The 17,034-nt window shown below is 50.2% G+C and overlaps 1 protein-coding gene across 1 annotated transcript in view; it reads left to right on the top strand.

Annotated features, from left to right (window-relative positions):
• Window positions 1-16,618, top strand: part of VPS8 (VPS8 subunit of CORVET complex) — a 77,450-nt gene extending 60,832 nt beyond the window's left edge. Inside the window, exons 41-45 of the mRNA XM_067002096.1 lie at window positions 1,789-1,869; window positions 3,301-3,470; window positions 4,385-4,556; window positions 15,224-15,304; window positions 15,989-16,618. Coding sequence (XP_066858197.1) covers window positions 1,789-1,869; window positions 3,301-3,470; window positions 4,385-4,556; window positions 15,224-15,304; window positions 15,989-16,135 — 651 coding nt within the window. The 3' untranslated portion in view covers window positions 16,136-16,618. The remainder of the gene's footprint in view (window positions 1-1,788; window positions 1,870-3,300; window positions 3,471-4,384; window positions 4,557-15,223; window positions 15,305-15,988) is intronic.
• The last annotated feature ends 416 nt before the right edge of the window (window positions 16,619-17,034 follow it).

A 17,034-nucleotide genomic window follows, 5' to 3' on the forward strand; every position in this document is an offset into this window, starting at 1 on the left:
TTCCTCTTCCTCCTCCTGTACCTCTGTAAAGGAAAGAAACAAGCTGCACTGAAAGTGGCAGCTTGCAGCTTGGGAAGCCTTATTTGCTCTGTGTAAATGGTTGCCTCTGTACAGTTTGGGTTACCTGTTTGGCTTTCCTTGGCCATGTACTTGAGTTCTTCAGAAAAGTATCAGGTGAATACAGAAAGAACATACTCCGTACATACATGCTGGGTTGGGAGTCCTGCCTTCTCTGTTGCTCTCTATAATTCATACGGTGACTCAGTGTAGTGTACTTTCTATGTTGTTGCTTTTAAATTATACATGCAGAAAGAAAGCTTAATGTTGTTTGAGGCCTAACTGTTCACCTAGCAAAAAAAGTAGCCTTTGCAGCTTGTCAGGCTCTTCTGTGTATCCCAAATCTACAGCCTTGAGTGGACTCAAGTGATACTACTCAGTGCTGGTTTTATTTAGGCTTGCATGTTGGCATTTCTCCCCATCACATTTCCTGTGAAAGCTGTTGTCCAGAATTGCCTGCCTGACTTTCTGTCCCTATTTTGGTGTTCTCTCTGGGTGTCTTGCAGTCTAACTTCCATGCTACTTGTCTCTTCTTTGCCAACTTGCTTTTCTGCTCTTGATTCTCCTCTCTCTGGCTCTCAGTCCCAGCGTGGAATCAGCCTTGCTCCTGCTTTTCCTCATTCATCTAATCCAGAACTTGTTTATCTAGGCCCTTCTGTCCCTGTTTCCGCCATGCCTCCATCACTTTTCTACCTCGGTGTTACTTTCCTTATCGCATCTTGCCAGTCCATCTCTACTTTTGCCCATGTCTTGCCCATTCCACCAGTCAGCTGCTTCTTGGCTTTCAGCAGCCTTCCTCCCATTTGCCTTTCACTGCCTCCCAGCAGTGCAAAATATTTTTTCCAAGTCCAGTTCAATGACTGCCAGTCTCTGGAATTTGTATGCTGTACAAAGTCCCCTGATCCTCTTTTGAAGCGTTCCTGGTCGACTTGTTCTGATTATAGGCAGGTGCGTGCCAGCTTGGGACGGGGAAGGGCACAGCTTTGCTCTCTTGCGGATCAGGCTGTCCGGCCACAGAGGCAGAACTGAAGCTGGGCAGCACCGTGTGGATCACAGCGCTGCAGGAGCCAGTAGCAGATCCTGCAACCACCCTCTCTGCCCTTCTTTGCTTCCCATTTATGTTAAAGACACAAAGCTCGCCCCAGAACGGGAGATGCACCCTAGGCCAGGATTCCTGTCCTGTGCTGAGTGATGCCTCAGAGGTGGCTGGGGAGGAGGAGGAGAGGTTTGGTTTGGAGCAGGCGTAAGGAGGCTGGCTGAGCTGTGCCAGGGCAGTGACTCGTAGCCCAGCCCTTCTCTTGTGCTACGGGGAAATGGAAGTAGAGCTGCTCAGGGCACATGGAACCAGCCCCAAGTGGCACCGCAGATGGAGTTGGTGCCTCTGCTCTTGCTGCGGGGTGCTGCTTGTTGTTTCCTCTCATATTCCTCGAATGCATTCTCTAGTCAACTCTTGCACCTCCTGAAGTTCCCAAGGTCACATCTGAACTCTTTTGACCCAAGTACCGTAATCAGTATTGATGATGCCATCTACTTGGTTTTGCTAGTCACCAGTTTTCGCATCGATACGTATGGTTACTGTGCCTCCTTGTGTGTGTGCGGTGTCTTTATATCCAGAGTCGTAACTTCTGTGTGTGATGGCAACCTGGAGGGGAGGAAGAAGGGGGGGGGGCTGGCAATAACAAATTAGCACGTTCTGTGATGCAGCTTCTCGTTTCTCGTTTCTTCACACAGGATCCAGTTTATGGAAAAGGGAAACTTGGAGAAATTCAAGGACTTGTCCTGGGAATGCTGGACACTTTTAACTACGAACAAGTAAGTTGCATGCATTTCTGTTCTGTCCACCCCTAAATACAGGGATTCTTTTTAGTGTCTAGCCTGCTTTGCTCTCTGATTTGCTATCTCTGCAAGCAAAGTAAATGGACACACAAGTGATCTATAGTTGTGTGATCTGGGGAAGGGGAATGAGTTTGTGTAGCTTGCAGACAGATTACAAGTGAAGGGACTGACAGGTACGTGATGATGTGAACACCTCTGTAGTGGAGATTTATGTTAAATGTACTGGAAGCATGAACACCTGCTTTTTTTTTTCCAACTAATCCTGCAGTTAGGGAGTCAAAGGCACAACCAATATGGTTTGTTTTTTTAACATGATTTTAAATATGTGCCTTTTAAATTAGTCTGTTTTGCCATTTCCCAGTGGTAATGCTGCACTTCTTTTGTCACGCTATTACGTTTTACCTGTCTCACTCCTGCCTTTCTCTGTTCAGTCTTAAATCCCAGAGAGTCTCCAACCTTCTACGTTTTATAAAGGTCATTTTTTCCTGAAACAGAATGCGTAGTCTTCCTCCAAACTCACTGTCTCCTGTTCTTTTTACTATAAAGTGCTACCATCTTAGCTACTGCTCAGGCCTCCATGCAGCATCATCCAATTTAAAAATAAAATGGGAAATAGCTTTACTGTAGAGGACTGAATGTAAAGAGAGATTCTCTGAGTTTTTGAGGAAGGTCTGCTCTGAGCGGCACAGGCTCTCTGATCTGTTGTTGCTAGCAGTTGTCTGGTAAAGGCTGTGTATTCATTATATGGACCAGTCCACTGCCTTTGATTTTTGTCTTTCTAAGGAACCACCAATACAACCTCTGAAGCCTTTTGTGAGTTGCTATTACAGGGCATAAATAAGTCACAGATCAAAGCACCTATCGCTGATACCCGTTTTGTTGTTGCTTAAGGAAGCACTGGCCACTAAAAACTAAGGGTGTTTTGCTTTTCATTCTTAGAAATGAAGATCTCAGTTGGGAAGAGTTAGCAAATGAGAGAGATTCAGTGTTCTTTCGTATTTTAATTGTGATAGTGCACTGGACTTTGATTTTTATCTGTATGTTTCTAATAAAATAGGGGGTTATATGCAGTAACTTACCAGGTAGAGAGGAAAAGAAGTCTGGTACAGAAGATGACAAGATGAGCTTGCTCTCCCACATCTCTTTTAATGCTCTCAGACAAAAATCAATAAAGCACTTATCTACCTATTTAGGAGTGAAAAGGTGTCGTCGGCATTAACTTGTGGTAAAAAGATAAGTATTTTGAAGACAGCAGCTACAAAACGTAAAATAAGCAATTTTGTGTGGTTGGGTTTGTTCTTAGCAATCTGATAAGCTGCTTGTTACGAAGAACTGAACAGCGTGGATTTTCTGCACTGTGAAGATGACAAAATGACTTAGTTATTCTGCATATTGTCTTCCACACAGACCCTTCTAGAGACAACTACGAATCTTTTAAACCATGATCTCCACTGGTCCCTGTGTAACCTAAGAGCTTCTGTCACTAGAGGGCTTACCCCAAAGCAGGATTACTGCTGCATTTGTCTACAGCAGTACAAAAGAAGGCAAGAAACTGCTGATGAAATCATTGTTTTCAGGTAAAGTTAAGAGGATAGATTCACAGATGTGTTCATGTTAGTATTTTAAAATTTAAAAAAAAAAAAAGCCACTGGTCTTCTCTAAGTAATGGTGTGTGTTCCTGTGGGTGTGTATCTCCTGTTCCCTTGCACTGTGAATGGGCTGGCCAGTCAAACTGATCATAGCCAGACTTCTTTGCATGTAGCCAGCTTTGTCTTAGCTGAAAAAAATTCCCTTACAGTTTTGTGAGAGCAGTTCGGTAAGCTGTCAATTCACGTCAGCTCTCCTGGCAAAGCATGTGTTAGCAGAAGGTGATTCTCTGATGTGCATGGACAGCACAGTCCTTGCTGATACCCTTAACCACCTGTGTGCCCCTACTGAGCAATGCTGTAAAACAGAGCAGAAACTCTTTGCAGAGCTTCATAAAACGTAAATGGTCTGAAAACTAGATGCAGCAAGTAAAACTAGGGGCACTGTGTTTTGCTGCCAGCTGACCTACTGCTGTTCTGTGCCAAATACAGTGCTTTGTGCTGGGGAAGTCTTGGGGCCCAGCGGATACCTGTTGTCCCAGAAATAATTGCAGCGTTGTGGTTTTATTTGCCTATATTTGTACATCTCGGATCTATTGCAGCCCTGATGATGTGCTCTGGCACCTCTAATGTTCCTGTCTGTGGCCAAGTGGCTGTAAAACAGGATCATTATTCCTTTAGTATTGTGATCTGTAACTGCATCAGCAAGTGCACATCTGCTGGTACTTTTGCAAGGCTAGAAATCCTGCAGGAGAGCGTGGAGGTATGAAGGGAGTGTACACACTGCTGGTGTGTATGTAGCCAAACAGACTTGTTTTCCATTGACCAGAGATTTCCTCTCCAAACTGTAGTGCTGATAGGCTGCATTACCCTGCTTTGACGGAAGTTTTCTCCTGCCTTTGCAGCTGTGGCCACTTGTACCATTCTCTGTGTCTGCTGAGTAAAGAGTGTGGGGTAGTAACCAAAGGCCTGATGCGGTGGATGTGCTATAAATGCAATTCAAGCAACAAGGGAGGAGGAAAACTGAGTGAGAACTTCTCAGAGCTGAAAAAAGGAAGTGCGGCATCCTTGACGCAGGTAAGACTTGTAAAGCGTTTTCTTTCCAAGTTAACTTCTAGACTTCAGTGCTTTGTTTTCATGTCGTACTCTGCTTCCAGACAAGCCTACGATCAGTGTCAAACAGTATCTGCAGTTAGCTAGTCACATTTATGGAGGTCATTTTGTTTTGGTGTGGGTATACAGAGCTGTGCAAGAAAAGGTAATGTGTCCATCCCGAAGGTCCGGGAACCACTAGCCAGCATGAAGGGAAGCTAGATACGTGCAGCTGATTACCTGACAGATGCATCCACTGCTTTGTCTTGTTTGTGAGAGCCTGAGATGGGCCAATGGGGACAGTTCCTTTCAAACCAAATTTAGCTGTGTTTTGTGTAAAACTTGTAGTAAAAGCTGGTGCATTCCTCGTGGTTGGATCGTAGAACCTCTGTTCTACCTTCCTAGCCTGGCTCTGGGTAAGAGATCTGGCATTGATTTGACTAGTAAAATGCTAGCACAATGTTTAAAGAAGCTTGCATGTAAACAAGACTGCTGCAGCTGTATTTAGGCAAGAGAACGGATAATTAGTTTGTATTTATTGTCAATACGTGTGTGCAAGAAGTTTCACCACCCCTACTTCAAACAGACACTTGGTCTCAGTGTGCATGCTGCTGTGTTTTCCCTGGCACGGTACTGTGGACTGTGAGCAAAAATAGCAGGTAGCTTGTTGGGATGCCTTTGAGAAATCCCGCACGGGGGTGGAACTGCTCTCTGCTGTCCCATGTTCCAGACAGGGTCACTGATGAAGGTTTGTTCCTGAATGCCTCAAGGTATGTTGGACACTTGTCACCACCCAAATGGCATGCAAAGCAATGTATTTCTGCTTCTGAAAGCAGAGTAATTCAATCTTAGGGTACGTTTTTATAGTACTACTTCAGTTTTCTTCTAGCTGATTATTTCAATTTCTGCCAAATCAATTCTGATCAAAAGATAGCTAACAGCATTAGTCAACTTCCATCAGCTTCTGTATTAACAAAAAGAAGAAGCTTCCTGTTTGAAGGGAGACTTAGGGGAAAAGTAGTCTCTGAGGAGTGCAGGGAGCACAATGCAATCTTTGCAGTCAGATTGTGTTAGTTTCTAATACAGTGACAGAAAGAAAAGCTTTCCCAGTAGAGATTGTAAATCGACTGTGATCCAGGCTGCGTACAAATGGTTGGCGTTTTGTGTTTCCATCCCGTTAGCAATGAAATACAGATACTGGCTCTAAAGTTGGGCAGAATCAGCAGCTCTGTATTTTGCCCCCTAAACTTTTGCTCCAGAGTAATGCGTGCCAAGCCGGTGTGCCAGACCAGACTTAGCTTGAAAAGCTGAAGACAAAATTAAGTACTAAAACCACGTCAGTCATTAAAGTGCCTGGTGTTTCATAGCACTGCCTCACAACTTGATTATTGCTGGGCTTCTCATGAGCTGGTCAGAGAAGCCCTGTGTCTCCCGGTTAATATGGGCCTAGGCACACCTGGGAGCAGAAGGAAGCAGAAAATGCTCCGGATGACACGGGAGTGATGAGGGCAGGGAGGAGGTGATGCTGCCCTTAAACTGATCCGTTTGCAGAAGTGAGGGACTGGCTGGGGACTCAGGGCTTAAAGGGAGCCATGTGGAGAGGGACTGGATGGGGAAGAAAAAGGGTTACAGCAGAGATCATCTAACGCTAGCTAGAAAGCATCCATGCCAGGTTACCCGAGTGCTGGATGCTTCCCTGCTGTCTGTCATGTGCTCTTGGCAGGGAAACGCATCCTTCCTGCTCCGCGCAGCCGGCCCAGCGCAGCTTGGCTCGGGCTCGTCAGAGCACTAGCACTGCTTCCAGCCCCCCGCCTCCTCCTCCTGATGGCCCAGATCCTCTCCAAGTTTGCGATGTTCATCATATATTTAAATTATAATATTTAACTGTAGCACTTGCATGTGATTAAACTGTTGTGCAGTCACATCTTTAAAAAGCCGAATATATTTAGACTTGGCGAGACTGAAATCTCTAGCTTCTCCGGGAAGTTTGTTTGCTTAACAATTGCTGCTCTGTAGCGTTAATTAACCCTGTGAGGTAACGATTCAGCTGGCGGGGAACAGTGTGAGCTACAGAGCAGACTCGTTCTGGGGCAATGCCGGGAAGGCGCAGGGGATGCGCATACAGCCTGGCCGCACCGAGGCCGACAGCAGACGGCGAGGAGAGCTGCCTGGCCGCAGGCAGGCCGGCGCTGCGGGGCTGGGTCTCGTGCAAACTGAAATTAATTTAAGCGGAGGTTCTTAGAGAATTACGCATGGGAATAGCTAAGCTCGGCAGAGCATAATCCCCGTGCTTGTTTTGACGCGGCACTGGTCTGTGCAGAACGCCCGGGGCTGGTGGGAAGGTGGGGGTGGTTCCCCAGCAGCCGGGCGTGCTGGAGAGAGGAGCGGACAAGTGGTGGGACTGAAGGGAAAGGGAGACCTGCAGGGCCCCCAGCCACGTTCACGTCTTCCCGTGGGTCCTTCCCAGCCCGGGTCTAAGACAGCAGGCGTCACTGCTCTGCGGCACGACCCCAGGTGCGGGCAGGATTTAGTTTGGCTTTGCCACAATGTTCGTTCGTCCTTCTAGTGTTGCCCTTTTCTGGTGAAGGGCTTCTCTGCCTTCTTTTGACTCAGCTGGCACCGGGCAGACCCAGAGACCTGTGCTGGCCACGCTGTGCTTGCTTCCACATCTGGCGTTTCTGCAGAGAACGGCCAGGACATCCCAGGGAGGGTGCACTGACACACCTGCTGCGTTGAGCCCTGCCTCCCTGCGCCCTAGAGAACCAGCTCCGAAGGTCCTGGGACGTTTTGCGTATGGGGCCACGGGGAGGCTGTTTCTTTGAAGATCCTGAAAGTGCTGTCTGTCCCCTGGTATGAGCTAATTCTGGTGTCTTCTGTAGTAAAATCTTCACTTTAGACACTTATTTTCTTAGCAGGCCTTGAATTAGGAGTAGATTCGTACTGAGAGATGCCACTGAGCATCTGGAGTGCATTTCATAGTACCAGTTCTGCTCTGTTGAAACAAAGACTGTCAGTTTGAATTCTGCGATGTTGTTGAGATTTATATGTGAAATGACAGCCCAACAGACAGTATTTTCTCTGTCCCTGCTTTGCATGCATGACTTCTGTAGCAACTGCCTTGAAACTGGGGGAGGTGGAGAGGTGCCACAAACCAGTGCGGAATCATTACTGAATCCGGTGACGGCGCGTATTTACACGGAGCCTCACTCTGGTAGGGGCTTAAGGCATCTTGCCCTGGCAAAGGGGAGGAATAATGAGAGAAGGCCAAAGGGGCTTTCTTTCCCCTTCATTTTTCTTACCAAAAGTTTGTGCTTTCTGTGTTATCCCTGAAACCTTGCTGTCCTGCCAAGGGTAATCTTCAGTGTCTAAACCGATCATCTGTCCTGTCCGCCTTACCTTATCTCTTTCCAGAAATGAAAGTTTGTGTATGTTGTTTTTCATAATCTCTTTTAAAACCTTCACTGTGGTTTTTTTTTTTTGTGTCGTGGTGATTGAAGTTAACTGAGGCAGGAGCACAGTAGATAGTCTTTTGCCTAAATACGTAAGTGAAATAGTCTCTGTATCTTAGTCATTGGTCTTCAAAACTAATTTGCCTTGTTACGGTGAGGTAGGTAGCGTTTTCCATTTATTCTGCCAGGCTGCGCAGTAGGGATCAGGGAGAGGAACACAGGCTTGGTTCTTGGACCATGAATTCTGCAGAAAATGCTGTGGAAACCCTAAGCTGAAATGCTCTGGTGCTTCCATGTCTGAGAATGATGCGAGTTCTGAGGGCACCATTGTTAGAGCTGTCCAGATGGCAGATATGTTTTATTCAGGAGTTTAATCCTGTGAAGTCACGCCAGGACGGACAATGAGTGTGATCCGTAGTTAATCCAGTTTGTTGGACTCCGCGTTTGGGCTCTGCTCTGCAGCCTGTCGCCGGCGCCCCTCTGCAGCACAGCTTTCCTTCCAGCACGGGGGGGTTGACAGCACCTGAGGAGGTGTTGGTACCACGTCGTATCGCTCGCCTGAGATGTTAAATGTTCCTCCGCAGCATGTCTGTGCTTTCTGTTGGGTAAGAACGAGGGTTAGGACTCTTTTTTCCCCCAATACTTATTTTAGAGCTAGAAAAACGTTACATGACCTCTGTCAACCAGTAGACAGAGCCAATTTTACTGTTTTCAGTGTAACGGTGACCGTCAGTCATTACCTTGACTCCAGCAATACCAGAATTTTCCAGGGACTTTTCAACTTTGAAAATATCCACGCATGAATTTTTCCCCAGATGGCACCAGGCAGATAATGAGCGCTGCGTACAGTGACAGGATGGCACGCTCTCCCACGGGAGCCCCATCCCTCAGCCTTGGAGTTGGTTTTGGTGGTGGATTCCTCAACTTCTACAATGCTTAGAAAGTCCGTGTGAGGAAGGACGGGGAGGCACTTAGTGCTATTGGCTTCTTATCAGCAGAACATCTGTGTTTTAAGATTTCTTATAATACATTGGAAGCTAAAATGATTTAATAAGAAGAAAACTGAGTGCAGGGGTTTAAATTAGCAGCCAGAAGAGGGCTGGCAGCAAAGTTAAAACCGAAAATAAAATACAAATTTAAAGCAACTAATTTCGGGAACATAGGCATCCTTTAGCAGCTTCTAAATCAAAATTGACTGTTTTCTTGCACTTTCCATATCCCTGGGTAGTTTGTTTTGTTGGGATTTTTTTTTTTAAGAGAAAATCTGGCTGAATTGTAATTGCTTCCCCTGGCCTTTCATATGTAATAACCTGTAGTGCAGCAGAAGTTTCCTCCTTCTGCCTGCGACCCGAAGTCATGCCCTCTGGCACCTGTGAGAGGCTGACACCAGGCGCAGACAGCTTACTTCCAAACTGCCTAACGCGAAGACCAAAGCAACGGGCTGCTCCCAAAGTGCTGTGTCCTTGCTAAGAGAAAAGGTGGCAAACTTCTGGTTTGTAATCTTCTTTGCTTTACTTCAAATCTGACTTTCAAAGAAAATATTCCTGTGGTTCAATGGAAATTCCCGTGTTTGCATAAAACATCTCAAACCGAAGAGGATCTGTAAAACAGGCTCGCAGGAACACAGTGACAGCTGCGGGGCCGCTGCAGCCTGTCGATGTTCCCACAAGCTGCACCAGTCCCTGCTGCCAGCGGCTCTGTGCGGCTCCGCACCGCTCGACAGTCGTGTGCCTGCTCCCCGCGGAACCAGCACTGCTCGCTGCGTGTCTGCGGGGCGAAATTGCAGCCTTCCAGCCTGTCTTCGCAGATCTGCCGTGGAGCACAGGCAGGAAAGAAACGGTGTGACTTTCCATCTGCTAGCGGAGGCTGCTTGTCCAGAGCCGGCGTGGTGCTCGGCGCTCCCGCTGGCCGCTGCTCTGCGGCTGCTGGCGCTGCAGGGGCGGCTGCTGCTCCCCCGGGGCCGAGGAATGAGAAACTGCTAAGGGGTCAGGAAGGCCCTACAAGACTGTCCGTTCTCCTTGATGTTCCTTTGAAGGAGGGGAGCAAAATAAGCGGGAGCTGATGTTTTGTTTCACTTTGCAGTCCCCGGGTGGGACACTATGAGAGGGAATTATAGCTGGGCCAGTGGCGTTGTGGGAGCCAAGGGATCACTGGCTGTCTTGGGCAGCCTTCAGAAGTGCAGGTGGTAGATGAACATCTCTCCCTCATAAATCCCTTCAGCAGAAAGCTGCGGTTTCCCTGTCCTGTCTCCCTCCCCCTTTCCTTCACGTCGCACACCGAAACCAGCGCGTTTTGTTGCTGTACCTGTGAACTGGGCAGAGAAAGGCTTGGGCAGCTGCAGCCGAGCTTCCACAGCCGGAGTTATTCTCAAAGACGCGACAAACTTCCCTCTTATACAGCAGCAGCAGGTTGCTGCATGGGTGTCAGGGGTTTCGAAGGGGACACGCAGCAAAGGTGTCTGGGTTTTCACTGAGAGTTGGGGTCATGCTATCAACCAGCCCCTGACACGAGGCATTAGTGAGTCCTTCTCACTCCGGGTAGAACTTCCCCCCTTCCCTTCCTCGCCCTGAAGTCCTGCCACTGAGAGGACACCGCACCTCTTTGGTCTTCTGTGCCCGGCTCTTGTGGAACACTGTTGAGCAGCCTCCATAACTCATGTTTAGAAAATGAATTATTTGTCTCGTGTGCTGCTTCTGTTATCTTGGGCTTGGGCACCGAACTGGGATCAGACTGAGCACAGGTAGTTGGGCAACATTTAATGTAATGTTTATTCCACACGCTGCCATGCTTCCCCTGGAGCCTGCTACATTATTTATAAATGCTTCGTCTGCTGGGCTATGGTGTCCAGTGAGGACGCTCGTAGTGAGGATGTGTGGTTTTTGTTTATCTAATTAATCCCGAGCAGCGTTGTTGCTCCTTTGGCTGAAGGCAGCAGCAGAAGTCCTTGGGAATATTCCAGCAGTGCCTGGCGTGAGCGTGAGCTGCTGAGCAGAGCGGCTAGCACAGGGAGAGCAGAGATGCCAGTGTGCTTTCTGGATACTCCATACAGACAGTTCTCATTCCTCCCCCCTCCTCAGTCGCTGCAGTACCTCACGTAGCAGCAGCAGTGGGGCCATCAGAGCACAGATCAGCCTCTCCTCTCCCTTGCCTTGAGTGGGAGCTCTGCTCCTGAAGTCCAGCTAAGTTCAGCTGGAACCAAGAGACACCTGCCCTTCCCGTCCTGCTCCCGAGGAGGTCAGAGGAGGGCTGTGGTGAGGCAGTGCTTCTGTTCCCTGCAGGTGCTGCTCGCAGCGCTGCCAGCCCCGAGGTAGCGGCGCGGCGCCCACGGCTGGAGCCCTGCGCGTGCTGGCGGAGGTGGGTGCCGACACGCTCCCGGCTGCCCGTAAGCGGCACCTCACGCTGCCGCGGTGGCCCTGGGCTGCCCTCCCAGCAAAGATGCTGCTCGCTTGCAGCGCTGCCTGGCGTGGCCTGCACGGCCGGGTGCCCGGCTCCTGAGGGCCGGGTGCCCCGCTCCACGGGGATCGCCTGGGCTGCGTCTGTCCCTTACCAGGGGCACGGATTCACAGCGGCATGTCTTTGTTCTGTGAGGAATTGCCTGAGGTTTTCTGGAGTTTGTTAACAACTCTGTAACGACTGTGGGTCGGAGCAGAGCAGCAGCCTGCCTGCTTTGCTGTCCTTTCATTTGATTGTTCCAAGTTCCCGGGAGCACCGTGAGAACAGCAGGTCCTAAACCTGGGGAAGAGCAGCAGATTTACTTAGCCTTGTGTGAAGTGGCTCATCCCACATTACTCCACAAAAGTAAAACACAAAACTCCAGGCGGGTACTGCTCTGTAAGGCTGCTTACTGGAGGCGTGGTGAAGTTAGCGTCCTGTTGCCACAGGGGTGGGCTGGCAGAAGGCAGGTTTGGTGGCCAGTGCCTGTGGGCTCAGCTCTTTAAATAAGGGAGGCGGGTGTTACTTTTATTCCTAGGAATCCCGAAACCTTCCCCAGGACTTCTGGCTGCATCTGTCCTGTGTTACAAAGTGGCCCTCCAGGGTAATGTGGCGCAGCGACACGCTGTCAAATGGATGTAGCAATATCTTCCGTGGGAGCTGTGGCTCCGAGAGGCAGCACTTAGATGGCTCTCTTGGTGTGACTGTTAACGGTGCCTCTGCTTACAACTGCGGCATGATCTGCTTTGCTTAGGCACGAGCTGATGATGGATTTTGTAGCTGTTAAATTAAAGATAATTGCAGGCTTAGGAGGGTGGTGTGGTGAGTACCAGAGGGGGGTGGAATACGTGCAAGCAAAATGTGCTACAAGAGATCAGCATTATAGTGGTGGGATCTCTGTACAACAAAAAGGAACCCTTCGGGTTGCTGGCCCAGCGTCTCAGGGGGATAAACCGAGTCTCTTGGATTCTGCGCTGAGTCTGGGACCTTCCTGAGGCGGTGCGAGGGTTCGGCTGGAAATGGCTTGGAGGAGCTGAAGTGATTCAGAGCTGATGTAGCCCATAATGAGCCGCCTGGCCCCGGGGTGGTGCCGGAGGCCGTGGCTGTGTTGGGGGGTGAGCGAAGGAGCCGAGTGAATTCCACTAATGCCTGAGTGCTGATGCCGGACTCTGAGAGCCTGCCTGTAGCTCTTGAATGGAAACATGCCTTTAGTGACAAGGTTAAAAAAGGAAGAGGCCTGACAGCAGCCGTTCCCATGGCAACAGCGAGAATTGCCTGCAATATTTCAGCTCATCAGCCTGGAGAACAGCCTGATTGATAGTTACATACGCGTGGTAGAGAGATAACAGAAGAGGGGAGGCCAATTATATTGCATTTTCCTTGTCCTTGAATGCCTGTGGCCACAGCAAATGTGGAGGGCAGTTTTTCCTTGTTCTGCTGTTGATAGTCTTCTTTCTTGGGGAAAAAATAAATAAATAAAAAATGACCTGCATGTCCCATGGGAGTGCCTGTACAACCTGTCAGCTGCAGATATGTGACCCTAAGGGTCACAGGCTCCCTGGTTCAAAGCCTATGCCATCTGTGCAGGGACTATGAACATTTGGCTCCTTGACTGGTGATTACAAATAGTTATTTACAATATAAATAATATCTTGGGAGGGGAAGAAATGAGTTTGAGCACAAGCTCCTAGCGTGAGCAAGCTGTAGTCAGGACGTTGTTCTTCTCAAACAACTTGATGAGCATCTCAAAGGTACAACGTACAGTGCTCCAAGAGTAACAAACCTACTCAGGCTTCAGGAAACGTGTGGCAGGTTGGGTGCATCCCCCCCCCCCCCCCAAGCACTGCCATGCCCTCCAGCTCTGCAGCATCTCCAGGACATTCACGTGGCGAAGAGGCAGGCGGATGCGTGCTGAGCTTCTGCCCAGGCTGGGCTTTGTCAGAGCTCAGTAGGAACGGGGGTACATGAGGGAGGAGATGCCAGAAGAGAGGGGCAGGTAAAGGTGCTGTTGGGGAGCAAACAACCCCACCAAGGCTCCGAATAAATTGTTCCCAGATGGAGTTTCCCTGACACCAGCGTCAACGTGACTCTGGTGCTGCAGGGGCTGGCGGGCTGCTGCTGCGAGGGAGACTTGTGCTATCAGGGAAGCCAAGGCTGGTGCCAGTGCCTTGCTCTGACTGGTGGTTGTGTGCTCTCCGTGGCGTTTGTGCGCTGAGTTTTGTCCATCATAACTTTCTTTGAAGCAGTTTGTTTTGGTTGATTTTCCTCGTGCAGTAGCCAGAAGGGTTCCTGCACCAGGTTGCCGTAGTGTGTGCTTTATTTCTGCACGTAGCACTGGGAGTCATCTTCACAGAGCTTTTGAATGTGCTCCTCGAACACGCCACAGAGCATGAGAAGCATAAAGGCAGCTGGCTGCTGCAGCACTGCAACCCCAGAGGAGAAATCCTCCCTGGAGAAGGGCCTCGCGGTGGCAGGAGCCGCAGCAGCCAGAGAGGAGCAGGATGTGCCCGCCTGGCAGCCGCCCTGCCTGACTGCAGGGAGCAGCGGAGCTCCACCTGCCCTTGTGGGGCCGGTTCAGCCTTCAGCCCAGCTGGCCGAGCTCCTCGAAGTCATGCTGCGTCTTCAAATTGGGCTTGTTCTGTGGCCAAAAAGTTAGGGTAAATTCAACTTCAGTGAGCAGTCGCTTGTAGGACTGTAGCATTTTGGGTTTATAGCCTTTGGGAAATGTGTTTTGGGGAAAATATTTAAGAATGAATATTGAATGTTCCCTTAAAAATAGATCCCCAGAGACGACAGATGCCAGATTGCTGCTCATGAGGGAGGCTGTTCTCCCTGGCTCCTGTCGTAGTTCCTTGATGATGCTTTTGAAACAATCAAAATAGAAACATCGTGATGTGGTGAAATGGAACAAACCTTACGAGAATCCGTGATACTGTGTCATCCATCCCTCCCTGGGATATTTAAATAATGCCTTTTAAAGCAGTTCGAGTATGCATTCCGCCCTTCCTGCCTAATAATTTGCTGCAGACTGTGGCACCTGTGTTTGTATCTCAGTTACCCTCACCCGTGGCGCTGTAGCAGCCCCCAGAGCTGCACAACAGCAACCCGCGCTGCTGTGGCTGGCTTCCCAAGGGATGCGGTTGCCACTGGCGCGTGAATCGCCTCCTCTCCCCACACCCTTTCTCTCCTCATTTCCTAGTTTTTAGTCCACTAGGGGAAAAGCAGACCTTAGGAGAGAGACCATTAGCAGATGATGATCGTTTGAGCAGTTGTCGTTCCCAGTCATAGCCCCGCACGGGCTGTGCCTGATGGCAGCGTGCTGCCGGGCCGGCCGGGAGTGAGCAGGACCTGGGGGACCGCGGGGAGAGAGAGGGCTGGGGGAGCTCGGGAGAGGCTGCTCATCCGGGGAGACCCCTTACTTCTCTTCCCAGCTGGCTGCGGGGGAGTCTTCCCATCCCCTTTTCTTCCTCTCTTCCTTTTCTTTTTTCTTCCCCCAAAGGTTAACTTTGTCTGCAGTCAGCTACAGCCTCCCTCCGCCCAAGTCATTGTGCATACAACAGCACCTCAGTATCCTTTGTTCAACAACAAGGTTTCCTTTCCAAAGTCACGCAGTGCTGCACGCAGTGACTTACAGCCAGAGGAAAGTGGCCTTTTTTCCCCGACCGGGCTGCAGACTGGCTGCTCTGGGCCCAGTGTCAGGGGCAGGGATAAATTTGTGTATGTGAACTTGGCATCTTGTTGTTTTTGTAACCTTCTCATTCTCTTCGCCAGGCAGGTTCAGAGTCTGTGTTAGATCCTCAGCAAATCCAAGCTTTCGACCAACTCTGCCGACTCAACCGAGGAACCTCCAGAGTACGTACCACCCGTTTTCCTTTCCATTCTCAATTGGTGCGGGGCATTTTGCGTGTTGCCAGGCCTCACGTTAGAACTGGCAGCGTGGGCTTTGGCTTTTCTCTTGGGTTTCATTTAGTGCTGGCAATTTAGCGTGCACAGAGCTGGCTGTTCGACATCACAAGGCATCCACGCTGCCTCTGGCCTCTGACAGCTGGGGGAATTCACTGGCAGCGCAACAGTGGAAATGCCTCTGGCTCTGAGGCTGGGCCTGAAAGAGTCCACGGTGTGACATTTCTTGGGTTCTTTTCAAATCCCTGTGGCTCCTATGCACAGAGTGTCCCCTCCTCCCGTCCCCTGTGTGCTGCCCTTCTCAGCCCAAGCAGGGCTGTTCCCTCTGTCCCTGGCTTTTTCCTTGTGCCTCCTGCCTGTTCTGGCTGCGGTTGCTGGCACTCTGAGCTCTTTCTGGGATTGCTTTTCAATGATGTAATTTAAAAATAACCCAGAGACACGTGGAAAGTTGTTCAGCTCAAGACTGTTGTGCTGCAGAGGTCTGTAGGGTCACCGCACACAGCTTTGTCTTCGCGTGGTAAGGTTTCTCTAACTGCAGCAGGAGATGATGCCCACGAGCTCTCTGAGTCCTTCTGCACCTTACGCGAGCGCTTCAGGGGCCTCAGGTGGCGCTGTCTGGGTTTTGTCTTGCAGCTGGCTCTCCTGACAGAACTGTCCCGCACCCATGGTGAAAAGCACGGGCTGCTCAGCGTTGCGCACGGTGACCCCGCCACCAGCAGCGTCTTCCAGAACGAGACCTTCCAGCTGCACCTGGCGCCCCCCCCGCTGGTGGAAGAGTAGTGCTCCTGCTCTGCAGGGAGCTTTTCTGTGACGATGCTGGAATTTCCCCACCGCCACCACCGCCGCCCTTCCCACAGCCTGGTGTGCCGTGCTGAGCCTTGCTGGGCACGTGAGGGTTTGCAGCAGCAGGTGACCTTGTGCCGCCGCTCACCGAACAGAGCGGCAGCTGCGGGGCAGCTGGATGGGAAGCTGGGAAGCCTGGGGTGAAAACCGAGCATGCTGAAGCACTGCAAGCACTGGGGCCAAACTGCGCTGACGTGCAGGCTTGCGGCAGCACCCGTAACTTTGCCAAATAACCGTGTCCTCTCCGCTCCACTGGAGGAGTGTGCCTGTGGCACAGCGTGCCCCGCTGCCGTGTGCGGGGTTTGAGGGCAAAGAATGGGCAAACCTGGGAAAGGCTGCGGAAAGCAATTCACATGTGAGAAAACGAACCTGAGCACGGCATGTTCCTACAAACTTCCATTAAAAGGCCCTTGGTTGAAATTGGGTGTGTGAGCTGTGTGCCTGGGGAGTGGGTAAGAGGCTGCTGGTATGGCAGCGCTGCTGGCTGCTGTTTTCTTGGTACCATTACTGCCCAACTGGTAGCAAAAGGGTGCTCTGTGGAAGTGGCACAGGAGCCACAGGTGACAAAACAAAAGCTGTAAGCCCTGCTGGGCAGCTTTGGGTTCTGCTTTTTGTCTGCCTGCAGTTCTGGCTGGCCCGAAAGGGCCGCGGGATGGCTTGGTGCGGTTTGAGGCAGGCCCTCGGGTGCTGCAGGGGGAAGAGGATTGGTGCGACTCTTACTGACTGCTGAAGGTTTGTCACTACTAAGCTCAACTCTTTTTTTTTTTTTTTTTTGTTGAACACCAAGCTGGGGAGTGTCACAAGGTGAGGCTCAGCGTCTGGTGGCACCTTTATCA

The sequence above is a fragment of the Anser cygnoides genome, chromosome 9 (assembly GCF_040182565.1).
Source record: "Anser cygnoides isolate HZ-2024a breed goose chromosome 9, Taihu_goose_T2T_genome, whole genome shotgun sequence".
NCBI lineage: Eukaryota > Metazoa > Chordata > Aves > Anseriformes > Anatidae > Anser > Anser cygnoides.